Genomic DNA, 24,323 nt, shown 5'->3' with positions numbered 1-24,323 from the left:
GTACTGCTAAATTATGGCTGCAGTATTTCAAGCAAGTTTTTATAATGCATGACTTCGTGAGAGCGGAAAGAACAGGCGACTGGAACCTTCATCTCTTCTCCGTTCAACGCATGTTAGTTCACCTCCATGCAGCTGGCCATATTCATTACGCTAAAACAGCCCACCTCTACCTCCAGAATATGTCTAAACTTAAGACTACTTTGTCGGATCAAGAGTTTGAACGTTTTGTCAGTCAGGGTTATTTTACAGTTCGGCAATCGGATAAGTTTTGGTGCGGCGTTTGGACGGACATGGCCATAGAGCAGGTCTTAATGCAATCTATGAAGGTTAGCGGTGGTTTGACACAAGGCCGAAATATGTTTGATAGCGTTGTAGCGCATTGGATTTGCACCATGCCAGGAAGTCTCCAGGTGATGGAAGCAGTGGAAGCTTTCGCAGGAGTGACAGGTGAATCCTCCGACCAGAACATTTCTTTATCAAGACTGTGGCAGACTCGAGATACCAGTGATTTGAGAAAATTTTTGAAATCCTCTAACTTGGACTCGTTAACAGGTCTTCCGACCACATTTTCAGATGGCTCACCTGGCATACTTGAACCAACGTTTGAAAATCGTGCATCACAGTTTTTATGATATTACGATTCGGCCGCAATCAGGTCACATTCGCTATTAATGCGATTTAGAACTACCCCCCCCCCTTGTGGCACCTATTTGCGCACATACTTAGAATACTTGACTTTTTTGTAAAGTTTCCACTTGGCATATTTTTGGGTGGCGATGTGTGTGCTTGTTGCAAGCTTCCTTATCAACCGTCTCCCCGCAATAAAGACAGCACGTTTTAAAGTCGAAGGGATGTAGGTCACTTCTGAGGAGGGGTTTTCTTGCATTTGTTCCTACAGGAACGTAATTTCCATGTCTGGTATAACGTTTTTTGCACTGTACATGCACTCGCACATGACTAACGCCCTCAATTTTTTCCACAATCCCATCTTTTCTCTACTGAGATTCCTCAAAGTCTGTAACCCTCTTGTCACTTTGACACTGTCAATGTCCATCATCCCGCCTTCACCGTAGATAATGCACTTCTCCTCCATCTCCTATTCAGCTTTCCAACAACCGAATACGATCACTGACACCTGACTAGAAGAAAAACTATTAATAATAATGGTAATGCGGTTTTTTCTGAACATTCAATTTCTTTTATCAAAATTCTTATTAATTTCATTAAATTTTTACCGTAAACTGACTTTCTTTAGAAAATACATGTTATAATCGATTATACTACACAAACCATGCATTTTAGCGCAAAACAGCACCTCCCTATGATTGTCCATTACTGAGTTATCGCATTTTAAAAAAAATCAAAGATGGCGGCCGTTTATTCAAAATTTAAGGGTGTTCCCCATGTAGGATTTTTTGGGATTTTTCTGGGGAAGTAGAGGGGGACCTAAAGAACGCATTTCAAAAGGAATTAGCTTTCTAATAATTATTTCCGTTTCGAGCCAAATTTAGGTCTAAATGTACTATACTACTCTTCAATATCAACAGTAAGTCTAAAATTTGCATGAAAATTTTGGTGGTAGGATTGAGAATTAAATTTAAAGGGGGAAATAGAAAGCTCTTGACGTTATGTTCAATCTTAGATTGAATTTCTGTAGTGCAGAGAAAGTTCGAACATTAAATTCTGAAGAGACTATTTTGCTATATACGTAGTATCCACACGTTTTCGACCCCGAACGTGCCAAAGGAGAAACTGGAAAAGACTAAATATCTCGAGATCATAAGAAAGTATTGACACTCCATTAAATTAATATTCTTGAAAGCCTACAAAGAAATGGATGTAAAAATTTTCTTGCTAGCTTCGCTCGCAATAGTAGTATGTTGCTAGGATGCGTGTTTGGTGCTTTAATAAGGTGATGTGTATTTACACTATAGCTGCATTACAAGACAATCGATAATCTTGATTATGATGAAAGATTTTAGGGGTGGTCTTGAGTGATGGGCACCCCTGTTTAGGGAGGAGGGGCAGATCAAGTATAGCTTTAAGTAACGCATAAGAAAAAAGTAATTTGGTGGGATTACGATATGGTTTGAGGGCGCTAATGATATGATTTGGGGGGCGTATGACGTGATTTTGGGGGTGATGCGTCATTTGCCTTGGGGGGGGGGATGGGCAACCCTGCCTTTCGGAAACTCAAAAAATGAACTGAAAATCCTAGATCCTTGTGATACCACGCAATTGATGCGCATGAGATATTGCTTTGTTGGTATTAATTATTATTATTATTATATGGAGAGTGTCATTTTAACCCATCATTATTACTGTTTTGCAAAACGGAAATTCTATCCCCTCAAGGTTGATTCGGCTGAAAAATGCGGAAATTGTCTCCCAGCTGCTCGCTTACGGCACGCCATGTGTTGGAGAAAGTGGAGTTTGTGAAGAGCGCATGCGTGACGAGTGGAACGCAATTAAACAGTACAAAGCGTTGGGGGAACCGCTCAGTTTTTGTTTGTGTCTCGCCCTTCTTATTGTTTGTTTCATACCTCCATTAGCGGCTGTGAAACAATAGCCATTCCAACAATGCTTGTTTAGAGAAATGATTTCTAGCACGTTCACGTTGCCTTTGGAAATAAACAGGGTGCGGGGGAAAGTGGGGGGGGGGGGTTTCAGAGGATACACCCCCCCAAGAAGGGTAAATTATAATCCCTGTTGGGGATGACGTTATCCACCCACTCTGACCATTCGCGTACGCAAGGGGGAGGTTATGGGCTGCAGCCCTCCCGAAATTTTGAGAAAATAAAGAATTCAAATGAAAGCGGTGAAGAATTCTGGAAAAACCAAAATGCTAAATGCAACCTCCCATTAAAATCACCCCGGCTATTATTATTATTATTATTTTTTGGGGCCTTTGAACAACTTTTAAAACAACTGTTTGAAATGCTAATTACAATGTATTTTATTGTGCATCCCTCCTCCTCCTCGAACGCAGGTATGTAATATCCACCTTTACACTTCCACTCCCTCCGAAGAAAAGACTGCCAATGCTAGTGACTCCGACTGTTGTGAAACTGACAGCCGAAATTCTTTACAAAAAATACTTTAAATGAATTCGTGTGAAAAAATGAATGAGGGATTCATTGATTACCCGGCATTGCCCGGATATTTATTTATCCCAGTCTTCTATTAGACAGGAATATAATGAATTCTAACTATAGTGTAAAATGAACTTGGAGTTGAACTGCATTGGGAGTGTCACTATTCCTCTTAGCGACCCCGAAAACTATGTATTCTACACTAATATCGGTCGTTTTCTATTATTTTTACATGTCACCCCCTTCCCACACCCATCCCTAGGGGTGCCAGGGGTGTCTTGGAGTTGAACGGCATTGGGAGTGTCACTATTCATCCTAGCGACCCCAAAAACTATGGATTCCACACTAATATCGGTCGTTTTCGATTATTTTTACATGTCACACCCTTCCCACACCCATCCCTAGGGGTGCCAGGGGTGTCTTGGAGTTGAACGGTATTGGGAGTGTCACTATTTATCCTAGCGACCCCAAAAACTATGGATTCCACAATAATATCGGTCGTTTTCGATTATTTTTACTAGGGCTGAACCGATACCAATTTGAACAGATACCGATACTCTTACCGATTCCACCGATACAGATACTTGAAAATTGCAATAATTAAAATTTGTTCGAAATCTTTATCAATATCGGTGTGTAAATATTCTTCTCCAATTATATCCATCCATTTACCAAGAAATTTGCTTTAGAATTTCCAAGAATTGCATCAGAATATTAAAATAGATATTATGTAAAAAAAAAACAGTTTTCGTGCAAAATTGGTGTAAAATAAAAATAAAGTTTGAATTTTACATAATTTTCAGTATAATTAGACTCGGCGAAAGTGTCGGGCGGTAATTTTGCGGACCCCGTGCAAGACCAATATGCCAGAAAAGTATCGGCTGGTATCGGTAGATGAATTCAAACCGATACTTTCCGATACTGATACATCGGCATCGGCTCACACCTAATCTTTAGATGTCACCCCCTTCCCAACCCATCTCTAAATACTTGCAGCTACTTAGACTTCAGCTTATAAACAAGATGACGGTGGAGGCACATAGTGGTTCGGATCCCACTTTAAACTATAGGTCCAGTCCGGATTAGCCTTTCTGTGCATAAAGTGGACTTAAAACAACAATTCAATCAATTATAAACAAGATGAGCGAATGATGTTCATGTTCTGTGGATTTATTCTTAAAGTTGTGAGCTGACTACATTTTCACTCTTCACTGCAAACAAATTATACAAAATAGTTTTACCTAATGTCAAGGGGGGCTGATGGCCCCTCTGGCCCCTGCCTTGGTTTGAAAACTAAGTTTCTCAAATAACCAGCAAGATACTTGCAAAAATATTCACTATCTTTTTTATATACACATACGAGGGACGTTCATTAAATATTTCTCCTGACCCAGTTCTAGTTAATGTAGAATACTGAAATTTTATATGTGTAATGATACATATGTGCATAGGTCATGAGGTAATTTCCAATTCTGAACTCCTCTTAGTTGAAAAACTAAATATGCTGACCAAGGCAGTAATTTATTTTATTAAAAACATAAACTAAACGTAACGTTTCAACCTTCTAGAGTCGTTTTCACGTTCAGAAGACACAACGGCGCTTATGGAGAAACCGCACAGTGTTGCCAATACAGCGCTAGCTCATGTCGCCGGGAAATGATGACCTTCCTTCACAATGAAGGTGTTACATATTTTGTATATATAATGATAATTATATGTAATTATTAATATTAATATTTTACTGTGAACGTTACAGTTACCCTTTTAACTATGATCCATTGCGATCACTACACACGCGAGTGTAATGCACGAATATGACACTTCAGAAATCACTTAAAAAAGTAAAAATCACTGAGAGCTCACACAACTGAAAACACTTTTTTCGGGAGAGGGAAAAAGTCTAAACAGACCAAAGCAGATCTCTCACTCAAGTAAGGGGAACCTGGCACATGGGTTAGATTAAGTTGCAACCCAAACAAACAAATGAGTTATGGCCCACGTGAACTGATAAGACGTGAATGACTCAAGCAAGGCATGTCATATTTCTATCTTGAAGCCCCATATTTTGTCACGTGTTGGAAAACCTTTCAAGGGTTAATATGGTGTCTATGAATTTATGTGTACGTAGGAAACTGAAAGGTGATCTTCATTTCAGTATTAATGTCGACAGTAATGTAAACGAAAACAACGTGTATTTGCGACAGCACTAATGTTGATCACAACAGCAGCATTGGAAATAATTGTCAATTATTAAATTTAAGTAATTTCAATTCTATTATAACAAACAGCATGAAGTTCATATTTTTACTGAATGGAAATAAAATAACTCGAAAACTTGGTGGTGATTAGCCGGAATGCTGCGGTGAGTCAGCTCAAGATGGCCAGACAACGTCTCCTTACTTCGCGCGCGGTTCGGGTTAAAAAGAAACTCCAAATGCATGGAAGTAATATTTCTGGGAACCTTTGAGTGGTTATAAAAAATAATTTCATTATTTTCTCCACAACTTTGTCGCTGGTAGTTTTTACTTGGAATTACAGAACAAAAAATGGCCAGCGACGACATTTTCTACTGCACGAATATAAAAAATCTCCACATACTTTATTTGAATATTTTTTAATGCAAATATGCTTTAAAGTATTGATAAATTCTGAGTACCACCGTCACCTATGACAATTAAAAAACAGTGTCAATTTTTTTCATAATGAAAGCTTCAATTTTACGGCATGTTTCAACGTTAGGAATGAAAACAATGTAAAAATTGTGTTTTCACAGAAAATTTGCGTTTTTAATTTATCTAAAATTATGTAAGAAAGTTACCAGTTTTTTGTGTTCACCATCGTATTCTCTACAAAATTTCCTGCAAAACTGCAGGTACCGATTTTACTTAAGCTAAATTTGTAAATCCAGAAATTTGACAACAGCGCGCTCGTATTTCCCATAAGAAAAGCATTGCCCATAAGAGCCCATTGTGTCTTCTGAACGTGAAAACGACTCTAGCAAGGTCTTCTTCAGACTCTGTATCAAGTACAAAAGTAACAAGAAATGCATAAAAGAGACAGGAAGACTACCAAGTTTGAAAGGCTTTCCAAAGATACACAAAGAGGAGATAAAGTTAAGACCAGTAATGAACTGCAGAAACAATATTTTGGAACCCTTAGAAAAGAAATTAAAGAAAGTTATTGACGTGTTAGTAACACAGCAAGAAAGCAGAGCAGTTAAGAACAGTGAACAAGTAGTACACCTCATAAAAGGACTTAAGTTAAATGAGATGAAGACGACAATGTTTAGCTTAGACGTGAAAAGTATGTTCCCGAGCATCAAGAGGGGACACGTTTTGGACATTATTAAAAAGAGAATGGGACAAGAAATTATAGGAGAATGGGATAGTGAAAGGGTAGTGAAAGCGCTGGAAACCATTTGGAATAACGGTTACAGTATAATGGGAGATAAAATAATGTTAATGAGTGAAGGACTAAATATAGGTTCAAGTCTAAGCCCAGCATTGGCTGAATTGGTTATGAATGAATGGGAAAAGAAAGTGATAGAAAAGGGAGGTGACAAAATAATTCTGTTTTGCAGATATGTGGACGACTGTTTTGGCATATGGAAGGGAACGAAGAGGCAGCTTGACATTTTTGCCAAAGAAATTCAAGATGAAGAAAGAGGGATATTATTGGAACTTGAAATAGAAGAAGACAAGTTAAGCTATCTAGATATATTGATGAAAAGGAAGAGAGGACAAGAGATTGAAACCGCTTGGCATCAGAAGAAGTGTGCAGCAGGGGTATTCTGCCACAAAAGAAGTGATGTAAGTGAGGTGACAAAAATAAATTTTATAAAGAATATGGAGGACAGAATCAAGAAACTATGCATGAAAGAATGTGAAAAAGAAGGCAAAATAAATAGCCTATGGAAACAGCTGGAAAAGAATGGCTATGAGAAGCAGGATAGACTGGACATAAACAGAAGAAGGAAGAAAACGGGCAGGGAAGAATTGGAAGAGACAGAAAAAGAGGAAGAGAAAGAAAAAGAGAGAAGGTTTGGAATAAGGAGTATGGGGAAGACCACAGAAAAGATATGCAAAGTGCTTAGGAAAGCGGGAATTAAAACTTACAGGAAGGGAGGGAGAAGCATCTTAGGAATAACGAGGAATGCTAACAAGAAAAAAAGGAAAACAGAGAAGAGGAAGAGGAAGGGATTATCTACGAAGTGAAATGTAAAGAATGTCAGAGTGTGTACATAGGAGAAACGAAAAAGAGGCTGAAAGACAGGTTGAAACAACATAGGGATGATGTACGACTTAAGAGAGAGAAAAATGCAATATTTAAACACACAAGAGGAACAGGACATGACATAGAGTGGGATGAGGCTAAGCAGATAGGAAGGGAGAAGAGAATGCTAGTGAGAAAATGGAAGGAAGCCAAGGAAATAGAGAAGACAGGTGAAGAAGATACAATGAACTGGAATGGGGGACTGAAGTTAAACAAAGAATGGAAGAAGATGTTAGAAAGAGTGGAAAGGACAAGAGAGAAAGAGGAGAGGAGAAGGAAGAAAAATGAAGGGAAAAGAGCGTGAGATTAAAAGTCCAACCACATTCTATATGGAAGTAATTGTGTTTAGCCTTTTAGGTGAAAGTAAAGTTGGCAAGTGAAAGTCACCTGCTAGAAAGTTCCAAACAACTTTCTAAATAGTCTGGAGGGAGTAATGTTTGTGTATATATAATGCCCTGTTTATGTATCTTGTTACTTTTGTACTTGATACAGAGTCTGAAGAAGACCTTGCTAGAAGGTTGAAACGTTACGTTTAGTTTATGTTTTTAATAAAATAAATTACTGCCTTGGTCAGCATATTTAGTTTTTCATAATCATGGAAACAAGGCTTAATGGTGTTATAATCCTCTTAGTTATTGTCTTACAAGTACTGAATTGAGACAAGGTGTAGTGATGGATCCAGTGGAATACCGAGCAGTCATCAAGTTTGTTTACTTGAGAGGCCGCACACCAAAGGAAACTTTTGATGAGATGAAAGTGACCTATGGAGAGGATGCCCCATCGTATGACGTAGTGAAGCACTGGCATCGTCAGTTCAAGTGTGGTCGGACTTCAGTAGAAACAGCTCCCATTCCCGGGCGACCCCAGTCAGCCATTGACGAAGACACCATTGGGCAATTGAAAGCCGCCATCTTGGAGGATCGCCGCATAACTGTTCGCCAACTAGCTGAAGATGTCAAGATCAGTGTGGGGTCTGTTAAAAAATCATCCATGACCATTTGCACATGCAGAAGGTGTCTGCCCAATGGGTTTCTCGGCTACTCACACCTTTCCAAATGCAGGAACGAGTCACGTGCTCCCAGGCTAATTTGACCATGTGCCAGGAAAACCAGGAGGATTTATTGACAGACTTATCACCCAGGGTGAAACGTGGATCCATCCCTATGACCCAGAGACCAAGGCCCAGTCAAAGCAATGGAAGCATCCTGACTCACCACCAGCAAAGAAGACATGTGTCCAGCCCTCAGCAGGCAAATTGATGCTCATGGTTTTTGGGACCAGCATGGAGTAGTTATGATGGATTTCCTGGCGAAGAGTACCACAAATACCAGCACGTACTACGCTTCACTGCTGCAGAAATTGCGGAAGGCCATCAAAACCAAGAGGCGTGGCATGCTGACCAAAGGCGTCCGCATCCTGCAAGACAACGCTCCAGTTCACAACTCGCATGTTGCCCAGACAGAAGCACGGTCCTGCGGATATGAAATCCTTCCTCATCCCCCGTACTCTCCAAACCTCGCAAAATCAGACTTCCACCCTTCCCAACAATGAAGTCATTTCTGAAGGGAACGCACTTCCACGACAATGAAACGTTGATTTCTGAGGTCAAGTCATGGCTTTTGGAGCAACCTGCAGACTTCTACAAACAAGGTCTCCACGGGTACATAAAGCGATGGGAAAAGTGTGTGGCCATTGGTGGTTCCTATGTAGAGAAGGAGTAATGTCTGTACCAATTTTCGTTTATCTCCGTCTATGGGAACTGGTTCAGGGAAAATCTTTACTGAACGTCCCTCGTACCTAGGTATAATACTAAGGCTTAAAAAACCCTAATTTGCGAGTTAACATTTCTATCTACATAATATAGTATCAAAGAAAAAACATATCAATTTATCAAAGAAAAAGGTAATTATATTTCAATCATTGCATTATATTACATAAAGATTTATCTTTCGACTGCTGTTGGTTCCAATATTTTAGGTCCCACTGCTATAATATATACCCACAGGTATAATTTATCGGGTGTCATATGTTGGTCGACGTTAGCATGAGATCTGGCGAGATCTGCAGTAACTTTTCACCATTTTTCACCTTTACCTTTTATCTAAAATGTCTCGGAAGTAGTTACGATGGCCAATTTGGTGAATCCCACTACCCAGCTAGCTTGTGCTTTTATATAACATATTCTGAATTTGTTCCATAAACTCGAAGAGGCTTCAAATTAAAATTAATCCATTCCGAGTCTTGAGATGGTGAGCACTGACCCATGAAAATGGTGTGTAGGGGGAATATTCACGTCTCGTATATATACACAGTATACGTGAGGAGTAAGTAATTATATTAATGAAATGCTACATAGCATTGTCATTAAGTTTAAGTAACGTTTATGAAACTAGAAATTGGCTGTCGCACCGTAAAATGAACGTAAAAACGGATGAATTTGACCTGATAATAACATATCTAAGAGGTTGAAAGGAAAGTGAAATTTCACTGCATGTGAAATTTGAGTTAAACTTGCAGAGAACAGATTTTTCTGTCAAATTTAGCCAAATATGAGCTGCGTTTACGCACTTACATAATTTTTCATGGAATTTGAAAGTAAAGGTGTATACTTGGAAATATAAATTTTATATTTGTGGCAAAGAACTTAATAGAGTAATTTTGTCAAACATCTGGAAGTAATGAGGTAATAACAATTTTTTCCTTGAATTTTGAGCTTTAATATTGATATTATTCACAGAAATTCCTAACTTGAAACAGAAAGAACAAATTTCTAAATAACACTTGACGCAGACTGAACCTCTCTCTCTTACGCCGGTCGCATAGATAGTCCGCGTAACAACATTGCCATCTAGTGGTGTGCATTGTAGTGAATTACCCGACTTCCAGAGAACCTGGGCCTACTATCGGATTACAAATGACTAATTGTAGATAATAGCCTTTCTTCCATAAATACACCTCATTGTCAGGAAATGTACAAGTAATTCAATGTCGAAAAATTGTCACATGACATAAAAACAAACATACAAATATTTTCCATTTGGCAATTGTTACAGAGTTATGAATTAGTGCAGTCACTTTAGACGAATTATTTCAAAATAAAGGAACTAATTCACAGGAAGCTGAAATTTGTTACATACCAAAAGTCTCCGACGATCACCAGTACGCTAAGTCCGCCAAATTCTATAAATAGGAAAACACTGGTGGTATGATCGTGATGAAATTTTAATACGTTGCAGGTACACATTTCTTAATTTTCAGAATATTTTAATTGGTCAAGAAAACATTCTTATGAATTTTGTAAAAAAAATATTTTTATTGTATTGGGTAGTCCTCATACAAATTCAATATTGGTCTTGTTTTGAACCTCTTTGCATCTGTTTTAAAAATCGATTACCATTGTCAATTGCATTGCAAACCGATTTTATACAGATTTTTATTCAACGGATTAAAGATGTGTGTTGAACGTGGCGACATCTTTCGTTTTAGTACCTATTTAAGTTCATGTTTATAACCCTTTATTGCCTATTGCCTATGCCCCTTTTGATCATTTTATTATCCAATGCCTATCTTGTATTTTCGTGTCACTGTAAATATCCTGTGCTCTTTAGCAAGTATAACTCCATTAAGCCTTGTTTCCATGATTATGAAAAACTAAATATGCTGACCAAGGCAGTAATTTATTTTATTAAAAAACATAAACTAACGTAACGTTTCAACCTTCTAGCAAGGTCTTCTTCAGACTCTGTATCAAGTACAAAAGTCTAATTTTTATCTTTCATTACCTAATGCCTATTTTATGTTTCAGAGCTAATTAGGCACTTCGTGCTTGCTCTTTTGCCTGTCTATATTTTATTTTTTCAATGCCCAATGCCTATTTTATAATTTTAGTGCATATTAAAGTGCTTTTGTAGAAATTTCAGTTTTTTTAAAAACTTTTCAGTGTCCAATGCCTATTTAACCTTCTTAGGTTCCTTTGCCTGCTTATTTTTCAAAATCTTTTTAGTGCTTAATGCTTATGTTGGCCTTCTTAATGTCTTTTTGCATTCATATGTTCTTACATTTTAATGCCTAGTGCATATTTTGACCTTTCTAACGGTCTGTTTTTCTATTTTCTCTTTAGTGTCTAATGCTTATTTTGACCTTCTAATTTATCTTGCCTACCTGTGTTTATCTGTTCTTATGAAAATCATAAAAGTCCAATAAAAATTGTAGGGCAGACTGTATACAGCTCAAATTTACATGAATTATCAACTGTTATCTACAAACGACCTCAACGCTGCAATACTCATCAAGTGAGCCATATTTGTTATTTTAAAGATGGTGCCTCCTATACACGCTGGCACCAGTGAAGAGAAGTAGTTTCTTGCCCTCTGTCAGCCTAAAGCTTACAGAAATTTCTCGGCAAATGAATATTCAATATTTCTGTGCATGCTTACTACACCAGCAAGTTTACTAATGGAGGAGAAAGTTAACAATGGCGTCAGTTCGCAGGCAAATGGATGGAAAGGCCTTCGCAGTGGCTTATAAGTGACTGCACGTGGACCCCAAAGGCTTATTCTTCTTAAGGTATATAGGTACTAACTCAAAGTTGAAAATACTTATAGAACAGCAGTGTGTCTGTGCTAAAATGCAGAAAATTTGTGCCACCGTACCTACAGAATGGCGGCGATTGGGTTCCAAAACCAGGGGGCAAGGTGCCAAAACTTGGGGAGCAAAGGCAGTATATTTTCCTTTGTATATAAAGTTTAGCATAGTGCGGGGGCAAAAGTGGCGAAATGTTGGGGGGGGTTACTAATCACCGATAAGTAACAAAAACAAATTAAGGTTTTCATTTGACTCTCCCATGTTGTGGCTCATGCCTGTCTTGTAGTATCAGTGCCTAATATTTATTTAGAAATTTCAGTACTTACTGCCTATTTTTTTAGTTTTAGTGCCTATTTTGAACTTCTTCGAGCCCTCTTTCAGCCTATGTTACAACTCTTTAAGACAGTACACGTCATTGTCGTCCAAGCCTCAGATTCCAACGTGTCATTGAGAGGTGCTAATCGTGGAAAGTAAAGTTATTTCTTCCTAACAGTTGCTTTTCTCCTGTTACAGTACGGCGGAGGGGACAGCGCGAGGATGGACTTGCGGGAGACGCCGCTGGCCGTTCAGGACGCGTTCCTGGCAAAGCTCGGCTACTCCGAGAGGACGCGGAGGGCAAGGCTCGGCATCGACCCCGAACTACGACATCTCATCAGATTCCACACAGGTAAGGCAGCAAGCGACTCTTCCGGGGTCAGCTTCTTGATATATGTGCAGCCTGAGAAGCTAATATATTCTTGGCAAGAAGCAGTCGGACATTACTAAATGCACGGCCACGGCAGGGCAGATTTGCATTGGTGTCACATATGGGAATAGCGAGAGCGGGACAAAAGTCGATGGTTCCCATGCACTGTGTGGCAACGTCAACCGGGCTGCGTTGTTTAGTTCGACCGTCAGACCAACCTCTCTCCGGGGCACTTTTGTGTCATCCCTGTCATTTCTAGCAAATACTGCCAGTTTGTTTCACATGTATTGCAAAGACCAACTCTACAACTTCTTCTTTCATTCTCTCAAACCTCCGAACACACGGAGTTGTGCTCAGACGTGGCAACAGCGCGAACTTTTGTCATCCGCCTAATTTCATGGCCGTGCGTTTACAATCTGAATTGTCTAATAGTGGGCATTCCCATAGGCGCACCTAGATTTGTTTCTGGAAGAGGCACAAATCATGTTGTGAGCATATGATAGGGTACGGCAAAGCAAACCTTAAGAGAGGACCATTATTCAGGGTGGCTCAAAAACTCACTTAACACCCTCGGTACAAGGCCACTGCAGCGCGCAACATGAAAATAGTGATGACCAATTGTTATCAGGCCAAGGGGGAATCACATTGACGCCACCCACGCGGTCGGCGGCCATCTTGAATTCAACTTCAGCATTTTAATGGGAAGGGGGTGATATGATATATCAAATCAGGCTAGAATTTCACGAGAAATGCAATGATGAAGGTTTTTTCGACGTATCTTTAACCAGTAAAAAGTTATGACTGAATTCTTGTACCAATTTGCTCCTTTTCGAGGTGTTAGAAAAATGCCTTAAAATTTGTTTAGTGCATCGATAATGCATCGAGATCAAAGTGATGTTTAGGGAGAGAAGTTCGCATGCCATTGCACAAGATTTTAATTGGATACATCCATGAAGAGCTGTGCATTATGAATGGTTGTCGCGAACAATTACAGTGTGATGCTTCCATTAAATGAAAAGTCCTTCACAGTGACAAGGCTAATGTTTATGTTCATAAGGAAGTTCATAAACAGAATATTCGATGCTTTTTATCTGATAACTCATTTTCGACAGATAAAAGCTGAATGGTTAGCGCTGGTAAGTTAATGGTGTGGCGTTTTGTGTGGAATAGATTGGTTAGTCAATTTTCCATCAAGGGAACCTTAAATGCTTAGGGCTACTTGGGTTTGTTAAATAAACAGGTTTTTTCATCCTTGCTTATGGAAGAAGGTACTTTTTACAGAGTTTTTTCAATAGGGAGGAACACCAGAACACTATGGGAACGTTGTGAAGCAGTTTCTGTCCAAAGTTAGTCATCAGATGACAAGGGTCGCATATTCTGTTTATGAACTTCCTTATGAACATAAACATTAGCCTTGTCACTTTGAAGGACATTTAATTCAATGGAAGCGTCACACTGTAAATTGTTCGCAACAGCCATTCATAATGCGCAGCTCTTCGTGGATGTATCCGATTAAAATCTTGTGCAATTTCATGCGAACTTCTCTCCCTAGACATCACTTTGATCTCGATGCATTACCGATGCGCTAAACAAATTTTAAGGCATTTTTCTAACACCTCAAAAAGGAGCAAATTGGTACAAGAATTCAGTCATAACTTTTAACTGGTTAAGATACGTCGAAAAAACCTTCACCATTGCATTTCTCGTGAAATTATAGCCTGATTTGATATATCATATCACCCCCTTCCCATTTAAAATTCTGAAGTTGAATTCAGGATGGCGGACATCAAGATGGCCGCCGACCGCGCGGGTGGCGTGAAAGTGGTTCCCCCTTGGCCTGATAACGATTGGTCATCACCATTTCCATGTTGCGCGCTGCAGTGGCCTTGTACCGGGGGTGTTAGGTGACTTTTTGAGCCACCCTGTATATCGCTGAAATGAAAAAAAATAGTAGCATAATATCTTGGTTAGCAACACTAGCGTTAAATCATTATTTCCAAGCCCATCACATGACCTCTATTGTTCGCATAGCACAGATTAGCATGGCCCTAATCGTAAAACTGCGATTTATGACCTTTTCTCCACCGATATTGGCATCCTGGAAAGAATTCCAATCCGATTTCAGCCATTAATTTCTGGAATTTCCGGTATGGAATGTACTGGCAATCAAATGTATTAAAACATATGCCAATAGATGAGGCTTATTTGGGAAACCTGGTGTGAATATGCGTACTAGTTTTCATGTTATAAGCGACTTTGGAAAAGCTGTCATCCATATGTAATCGCCATGTACCTTACATTCAAATTTAAAAAAGTGTCTGTCCACTTGAGACACTCGGACAGCGGAAGTAGCAGGGGGGTGCGGTGTGAACTTTAGGGGGTGCAATGTTGAAAATAGTGGAAACATGAAACATGCCCGCATATTCTAAACATTACATCATATACCAAAATACCAGTCAACTTCGAATATGGTTCTGTGAAAATATTCCAATGAAACTGAAGATGAACACTACTAGTGACCTGCTTAATTTTTGTTTGCTTTTACCATAACTGTCTCACGTATTATACGTAATTTGAAATGATCAAACCATGTTCACGACAGGCCAATAACATGCAGTGTGTTTTACAAAACTTTCTTTTGAATTTTTGTTTTAAGTCCACTTTATGCACTGATAGACTAATCTGGACTGGACCTACAGATTATAGTGGGATACGAAACACTATGTGCCTCCACCGGCTATCGAACCCCTTAGCAGGGACGGCGCCAGGGGTGGGCACGGGTGGGCAAGCGCCCACCCAAAAATTCCTGTGCCCACCCGATTGCCCACCCAATCAAATTCAATAAGTACATATACTTGGAGATATATGAATAATTCGATAAACAAGTGTATTCTGGTGTTCATAACATGTATATTTTACTTGTGAATATTATCTATGCTAGAAATATTCACATATTATCAACCCATAAAAAGCCAATTTTGTCATTAGAAAGTGAAAGTAAATACTAGAGCTATTGAAACAATAACTGTGATCAAATAAATACTTCCATGATTAAAAGCATTTAGTAGGCTTAGGAGGCTCAAAATTATGCAGGGTATGATCAAGATTAGATCAGAATTTAGGTCGAACTTGAGGACTGCAGCTCCGGGTCTCCACATACGTATATAAATCCCGGCCTGGGTATGGTTAAAATAATCTCTAAATAAACCAATAAAATCATCATCTTAGCGTTACTTCCACCGGGAACTCAATACATTATTTTGACTTTTTAATTATTATTATTAGAATAATTTAATCAAGAAGACTTAGATGGGCAGGCCATGTGACACGAATGGCAGAGGAAAAAAATAGTTTACAGGATTATTGTTGGGAAACCTGATGGTAAGAGACCAGTAGGAAGGCCAAGACGAGGATGGAGGGATAACGTTGAGATGGACCTAAAAGAAATCGACAAGGATCGAAAAGATTGGATTGATCTTGCCCCGAATAGGGACAGATGGAAGGCTTCTGTTGCTGAAGCCATAAACCTAGAGAGTATAATATAGTTTTAATTAGCTCTGCATTAAAATTCCAGAAGTGTCCCTTTTTTTATTTCATTACAATTTTTATATACTTCTTATCTTCAAATATCAATATGGTACGCGAAATATCAACTTTATATTCATTTTACTAATAAGAAGGAATCACAATAATCACTACAATACTGCGGTGAATAAATTTTAATAAACCAGTTATGTATGGAAAAATCTACAGAATTATTCAATTGCTAATGAGTGGCTTATCCTATTTAGAAATCCTCGTTCCACACATAAATTTTGCCATATGAATCAGCCGAAAATGGCAACAGAATCTGTAGATGCAGCTGAAGTAAAGAAAAAAAAGTTGTCACGAAGTATCCAGAAGACGATTTTATCAGTTTGTTTTTAAATCCACTTTTAGGCTAATCGGGACTAAACCTACAGTTTAACGTGGAATCAGTGTGCATTGTGCTTCCACCAGAGGAGGGGTGAGTCGAACACAGGACGTCTTCATTATAATGCGACAGCGTTATGCCTTTGGGGGAAAATATACAGAAAGAACTCGCACCAAACGTGGCATTTTATCACCACAGAAGGTGCGTCCATTTTAGGAGGGTGATTGCCTGAGGCAAATATTTGAGACTTTGGGAAAACAACATCATTGTTCACGGAATTAGCTGCCTTGACTTGATCCACTAATGAAACGCTGTGCAATTGAAACTACCATCTCAACTTCCTAAGAGGTATGAACTAATGCAACTCCATTTTTGGAACAGTAAGTTGTGGTTGATTTGCTATATTTAACCTTTAAACAGCCGAGCCGGTTTTCGAAAGTAACCCCTCTCTCGCCGCGGCCTTTGCGCGCGATTTTTAAATTTTTACACATTTCAGAAAAACGTTATATCTCGGATACTATTTGAGCAATCTACTTCGGATAACTTTTGTTTGAAAGCAAAAACATCAGAGCACGCGACCGTGTACAATTCAGAAAGCCCAATTGAGAAAAACGGGGTTGGGATGGGCCAAGTCCCAAAATTTCAATGAAAAAAAATCTGGCGTTCCCACCCTCTTCTCCCGTTATTTTGGAAAAAGGGCGCAAACATTTGCATTGTTTTCAAAGAGTAGACCTTTTGCAACAAAGCGAAACTTGTTTCAAGTTCTAGTTCTCATACAAGCTGAAATATGAAGCAATATGTACAATTTGCATTTTGGCTAAAAATAGCTAATTTGTATATTAGAGAAAGGGGGAGGGAGGTGGGTTTTCTTCCACATGACATTTCAATGTCTTGTCTCAACATCTGTCAGCGTTTACAACCTCACATACAAGTATGAAGGTCCTAAAAGCACGTGAATGTTGTAATCCGCACCGTGGGTCATACATGACCCATTGGCTGTTTAAAGGTTAAGTCATTTTTCTGCTAATTTTGATAATGACGACGATAAGGTTCAATGGTGATTAGATTAAAGTTACGAAGGGGCGAAATCAAACACAAGCTGACACTCAAAATACAAACCCTCATAAATTATTACTTTGACAGTGGTTCCAAGCACCAGGGACTCGTTGCCTGAAAAATCAAGTTTCCAGGGTGTGCTGCACAGGATAGAAGTTGACATTCTAGTGTGTTCGAAATGGTCACGCCATGCAACCCAAGTCATTATGAAAAATAGATGAATTATTACTGGCACGGTGATCAACTTCGATGAATTCCTTGTGTCCTAAATCATTTTGTTACCTCAAAAAATATGTTCATGTAACCAACCATACGTGTATTGCTTCTCCCGCAATAGTAACATGACAGTTCAGAAAATGAATAACAACTTAGCTAATAATCTCTTCAATTCTGAACAGATTTTTCGATCTTACTTGTTTGTGAGTGATATTCTGTCAAAATAGCCTTTCATTAGCCTAGGTATACTTAATGGACAATGAACAAATAATTTGTTTTCCGTGTGTGTTTTAAAACATTCCTAATAAGACGTTCATTTTAATCCAAACATTCAGTGGCGGCGATTAGGAGAACCGGGAAGTGGGGGATGCGGTTCCCTCGCCAAATTTTGCCACTTTTTGCCCCTGCACTATGGCCTTTTTATGCTAAGCCTTTTCTACCAAGAAAAAGTATTTTGTCCTTGCCCCTCAAACGTTGGCACCCAATCGCCGCTACTACAAACATTCAGATAGATTTCTCAGTTGTACAAACTTTGTAAGCTAAGAAAAGTGACCCATAAGGAGTAAGAATACTCTTTCAGTTAAAAACTCATACGATGAAAATACTATGCTCAGGAACATGCATTTAAATTACGAGAAACTGCACGATTGTCTACCATCGCAGTTTCTATCATTGTTGCCGAATACATAAAATTTGCAACACAAGCTCAAATCTAATTCAAATTTATTTCACTGTATTAACATGCATACATTAGAATGTATGGCTGGGGTATGGCTGCCCATGTGTAAACACTTCCTTGTGTCCATCAGAGACAAAACGAAAGGAAATGGAACAAGATGTGAGAATAGATTAGAAAAGAATAAAGAGGAAAACAAGGAAAGGAAAAAGAAGTAAGAGGAAAATCGGGAGTGTAAGAGAGAGGGGGATACATACGTACACATACATGGTCTTACATTTATACTGCCCACCCTATTCTATCAATAAGGAGCTTCTGCCCACCCGGTCGAAAATTTCTGGCGCCGTCCCTGCCCCGTAGCCCTCGATTGCAACGCAACGAATAAAATAAAGCGGTCTCACTTCAATACCCAACATTCTATTCTACCCTCAATATGACGACAGTCTAACATTATAAGAGTTAATAGAGTTTTCGGTTGAAAATAGGTTTTGAAAGAGGGGGAAGGGGTGCGATGGAAAATTAATGCATTCCCTATCGGGGAATAAGTCCCGGCCTCGTCTCTGCTATTGCATTGTCTCACGATGCGTTTGATCTCGTTCTCGTATAGATTTCTAAACGAGGTTACGGTCGTTATAATAAGAACGAACTTATTATTTTAAAAACGAACGTCGTAATAAGAACGAACTTATTATTTTAAAAAAGCACGTAATTTCAGGGAAATAGTTCGTGTTGCTATGTGGTAGTTCTGGTGTTATTTTGGCCATGTATATATTGGTTGTAGCTGCACAGTTCTTTATATAAGGTCCCACAACATTAATACAGCAGATACGTTGATTGGTATGGCTTTATCACATACACTATATTCCTAGGTGCAGAGCTGCGAACAACCAATATTATAATACGTATATCAAAAGCTACATGCATTTCTTTACACTGACTTCGTTCTTACAGCGGATACAGAATAGGTGTTATTCGTGCAATCTAAGTTTTACAATTATCATAATTTATTTGTAAATGCTCTCGTTTTTTTACGGATTTTACTTATATCCTGTCTTTGCAATATGTGGAGCAAGGCCGCGCATAACGGAAGAAAAAGGGAGAAAGCAAGTTTGCGGAGCATAGCAGTGTGCGCTGCTACAAACTGCTGGTAGCTGCACCCACTTCTCCTCTCAGGAGTATATTGATCAAGTCCTCTCGAGATTGCGCAGAGATTTTGTTTTCGTTCGCTGGCTCCAGAGATTCCCGAGACAGTGTGTACGTATTAATATAACGCAATATACGTATTAATATTGCAAATTCCAATTTCAATTCACTGTCATAAAAATATATTTGTGTTGAAGTTTCCGCCAGTTAATTGGCGCTAGTTCCACGACGCCGTGGGCCCCATGTTCAAATCCCGGCCTGGGCATTGGGTATTCTTTGCGAATCCTTCATCAATTCCATCCACATCTTCGCGATTAGCAGAAAGTGGCTGAAAATCGAAGTAAAATGAACCAAATCAATAAATAATTTAATTGGCGCTAGTTATAAGAATTTTGCTTCATTTGCCATATTCTGTTCTCTTTCCCTGATAATGCGTGTAAGGCACGGATAAGTCAAAACCTTGCTTGTATTATAATAAACCGTCCCAAGGTATAGGGTCCAGCAGCGATAAGGGGGGTGTGAGCAGCAATAATATTTACAATTTTAATGTATTTCCTATAGTAACACAATACTGCTAATGTAAAACAACATAGTGGTAATAGATAGATAACATAATGCCATTTGTGAACAATAACACAAACTGTTCACTTTGTCTTTTTTTTTTTTTTTTAATCACATCAGGTAGATAGCCACCATTCCGTGCTGTACACTCACGGAGTCGACGAACAAAATTATCCATTACAGACACCAGCATTGCGGGACATTATCAATGTCCCAAGGTATATCAGACAAATGTAACCTGGGACAAAAACAACCCTAAGAAAAAACTGTAATAACTAAGAAACTAAGTGGCACATTAGAAGTTGAAACCATATAGATACCACTGAACTAATGCATCATATTAGAAAGTATTCGAAAATGCAGATGAAGTGTGACGAAAATATGAAAATGTTCAAAATGTCTCTACTGCACCTTCCCCTAAGCCCTGACTGCTTTCTGCAGAAAGGAGGCTGGTGAAATATAGTGACCTGGAAAATCTGGTATACGACAGAATATGCGTATGCATGTTCGGTAATGTAACTAAAGCCAGTTCTTTCTTTTCACTCATTTGTCATTTTTATTCCGAATTCGACATTAAAAACTCAACATTTCAAGCATATCTAGACCAGTTGCTCTGTTTCGTAGCGTGTGAATATTTGTGAAGTGCAGTCATCCATATTGGTTTCCTGTAAGCTCGAGGGAACCCTTTTCCTCAGGTATTCTCGTACAAACGTCGGTTCTTAAGTCTTGATTGTTGTGCATGAACTACAAGATTGGAGTTTATTGTTGCATGCTCGCATTGCATTTCTTGGGACACAGTTTCACATGCCAGATTTAATGGCAGGAATTTCGAGCTGCTGCCTCACGAAATAACGTCTTGATAGTTCCTGAGAATCGGCAGCCATCCTTACTCTATATCTTTCCACTTAGAGGCAATGCTACGTGCACAGGTGAATCTGCAGGCTATAGTGTATTGCTCGGCCTTACACATGGAAAGGATATCGACCTGTACTCAGGAATTGTAACGTTATCAAATTATAAAAAATATATGATTTTCCCGATTCTTCGGAGTTTTCACAATGTCTGTATATAAACCCAAACAGGTTTCTTGTTGACGACTTTCGTATTTAACGAACAGTTAATTGTAGTGGCGGAGATTGGGTTCCCAAACTAGGAGGACGGGGGGGGGGGCGGCAAAATGCTAAAACTGAGGGGACAAGGACAGTTTACTTTCCCTTAGTAGTGCTGGAGTAAAACTGACAAGAAGTTGGGGGGAGGCAACTGCCCCCTCACGCCATCCTAATCGCCGCCACTGGTTAATTGTTATCAAAGTAACAGACCCCCATAGCTCGAAATTAGTTCTTGGTGGAAGGGAAAAAGGGCGGACCGGACTAAAATTGGGTTAACCCTGATACTATTGATTTCCAATAACTCCCCAATTCTCCTCACGATACTGATTCAACATTGAAAGTTCTGAAGTTACAGCTGGGATCAGTGGCGGCGATTGCGTTCCAAATCTAGGGGTGCAATGTGCAAAAAGTGGGGGAGGAAGGACGGTGTACTTTCCCTTGGTACATAAATCATAGCATAGTGTGGAGGCAAAAGTGGCCGCCACTGATTGTGAATCGAAATCGGGACCTCTCGCACCAAAGGCGAGAGCGCTAGCTCGTCATTAGACTACATCTTTACACGCTTACCATTCAAAAAAATGTTATTTTATGTATAAGAAAAAGATCCTATAGATCTAAGCCCCGCGACAGGTTAAGTTTGCAGCAACGTTTTGCATATATAGACACAAACGTACACGCAGAATATAGTTCTGCTGCAATACTGACGATTTTCTCACTGTCTGCTATATGAACAGCTCGATGCTTGAGGAAAGACTGGCACGGGATTTGCAGAGCGTCGTTCTCAGGCGGATTAATACATAAAACCTGCTGCAAACTTAACCTGTCGCGGGGCTTAGTCCAGATTCTTCCCTCAGACCCCTCCCCCCAAATAATGTTTATTAAAGTTTACATGTTAAGGATATTTTTGTTGACCTGTAACCGAGGAGAGAAGCAATAGAGAGTAATTTTTATAATTTTTCCGATCTTCGCGGCAGAGTGGTTTACACAGCATGCTACGACGACGAATCCCCGCCAAGGTATGGGTGTTCTTTGTGAATGTTCCTTCATCAATTTTATCATATCATCACCCATTTTCATGGTCGCGATTAGCCAAAAATGGCAGAAAAGGGACGCAAATTAACAAAAATGAAAAATAAATAAAAATTCAAAGATAACAGTTATTTACGAAAATAGTCCTGAACGCTATTTTAATGCAATGGATAACTTTTCGATTCTCTCCTCAAAGTTAGGCATCAATGCTTGAGGTTCATATTATAGGCTATGATATGACTTAGTAATAATAAAGTTACAGTAACTCACATAAAGTCCATTCTAGTTTTTAAAAGTAGCCCTACAATCATTTAACATTTCCCGTTCTTTAGTTGTTTTCTATTGGTTGGAGGTTATTAAAAGTTTACTGAAGGTTTGAAAATGTTGATTATATTGCTACCACGATATGTACTAAATTTTGTGTTTGATTATTACCGGTATATATGCGTGTTTGTAATAGTATTGGCAGTTCGTGGCACATATTAATATCGAATGTTGCTAAAAAACAGAACTTTATGATTTTCGGTAAATTTTCGTAATGTAGCAACAACTATTCGTTAAATAACATAGGGTAAATGGGAACCATGCTTTCTTGTCATTAACATCACTCATTATTATTATTATTATTATTATTATTTTTATTATTATTTGATTGCCCGGCGTTGCCCGGGAATTTATTTATAGCTACTTTTATAATAGTATCTTCTATTAGACAGGAATATAATGAATTCTAACTATAGTGTAAAATGAACTTGGATTTGAAAGGCATTGGTTTTGTCACCATTCATCTCAGCGATCCCGCAAACTATGGATTCCACACTAATATGGGTCTTTTACATGTCACCCCCTTCCCACCCCCACCCCTAGGGGTGCCAGGGATGTATTGGAGTTGAATGGCATTGGGAGTGTCACTAATCATCTTAGCGACCCCGAAAACTATGGATTCCACAGTAATATCGGTCGTTTTCAATTATTTTTACATGTCACCCCTTCCCACCTTCCCACCCCACCCGTAGGAGTGCCAGGGATGTCTTACCCTCACAGTATTTCTTTCCAGATTGTAAGTCATGTGTGTACCAAGTTTGGTTGAAATCACTCCAGGCGTTCGAAAGTTATGCCGTAACCAACACACACACATACATGCATACATACACATCCATTTTTATATATTTTATATATTAAGAAGATTAAAGAAAATAGAATCTAATGCATTCTCGTTGTAGGTCCTGCAGTGCCAATGCCAAACCTAAGTGGACTGACTTGCTGTGGAACCGTGCAGGTCCTCAAGGGCCTTGTGTTCCCCCAGTGGCGACGCCGCCCTATTTGCCTGATCGGAAACAGGCTCTTCATTTATCCAGGTATGTAAAAGCAATATTTAAATTGTCAATTATACTGCTTTTCCAGGTAAACTTTAGTTTGTTTTGTTTCTCTTACCATCATGGCATTGCACTAGCAGTAGCTCCGACTTCAAATAAATGGAGGAGGGGCAAGATATTGCCCCTCTTGGGGAATTTGAGGGGACAGAAAGTGCCTCCCCCGAAGCAGGCACCTGTATGCGCTAGTAGTTAATTGAGGGGTCTAGTGAGAGAGGGTGCTATGCCACTTTGACAAGAAATGGAAATAAATTGAGTTTTCTGAAGCATTGCGATGAGTCATAATTTGTATAACAAAGGGTAATTTTTTTTTCTGGACATATTGTTAGGTAAATTATTCAAAAGCAAAAATATGAATTTCAATATAAATACAATTTATTATGAACATGTATGGTATATTGTAGTATACCATGTGAAAAAATCAATCTAGCACATCAAATACTTTGAACAAGGCTTAAATACTTTTGCCTGAGTGAAATCATGTTCACAGGGTTACATATGATCTACATAAAGACAACTTCACATGTCTTCTGGAGGATCTTCAATGTCCATTGTTTCTGTGGATTTTAGTTTTTGGTAAACACCATGAAGAACTGGAAGAATATAAGGCATTA

General features: G+C 38.9%; 1 protein-coding gene across 1 annotated transcript in view; it reads left to right on the top strand.

Annotated features, from left to right (window-relative positions):
• Phlpp (PH domain leucine-rich repeat protein phosphatase) overlaps nucleotides 1–24,323 on the top strand; it is a 219,580-nt gene that overhangs the window by 10,657 nt on the left and 184,600 nt on the right. Inside the window, exons 2-3 of the mRNA XM_083138376.1 lie at nucleotides 12,462–12,615; nucleotides 23,560–23,694. Coding sequence (XP_082994502.1) covers nucleotides 12,462–12,615; nucleotides 23,560–23,694 — 289 coding nt within the window. The remainder of the gene's footprint in view (nucleotides 1–12,461; nucleotides 12,616–23,559; nucleotides 23,695–24,323) is intronic.

This window comes from Lepisma saccharinum, chromosome 1, assembly GCF_977018435.1.
Source record: "Lepisma saccharinum chromosome 1, izLepSacc3.1, whole genome shotgun sequence".
NCBI lineage: Eukaryota > Metazoa > Arthropoda > Insecta > Zygentoma > Lepismatidae > Lepisma > Lepisma saccharinum.
This window is presented reverse-complemented; position numbering and strand designations above follow the sequence as displayed.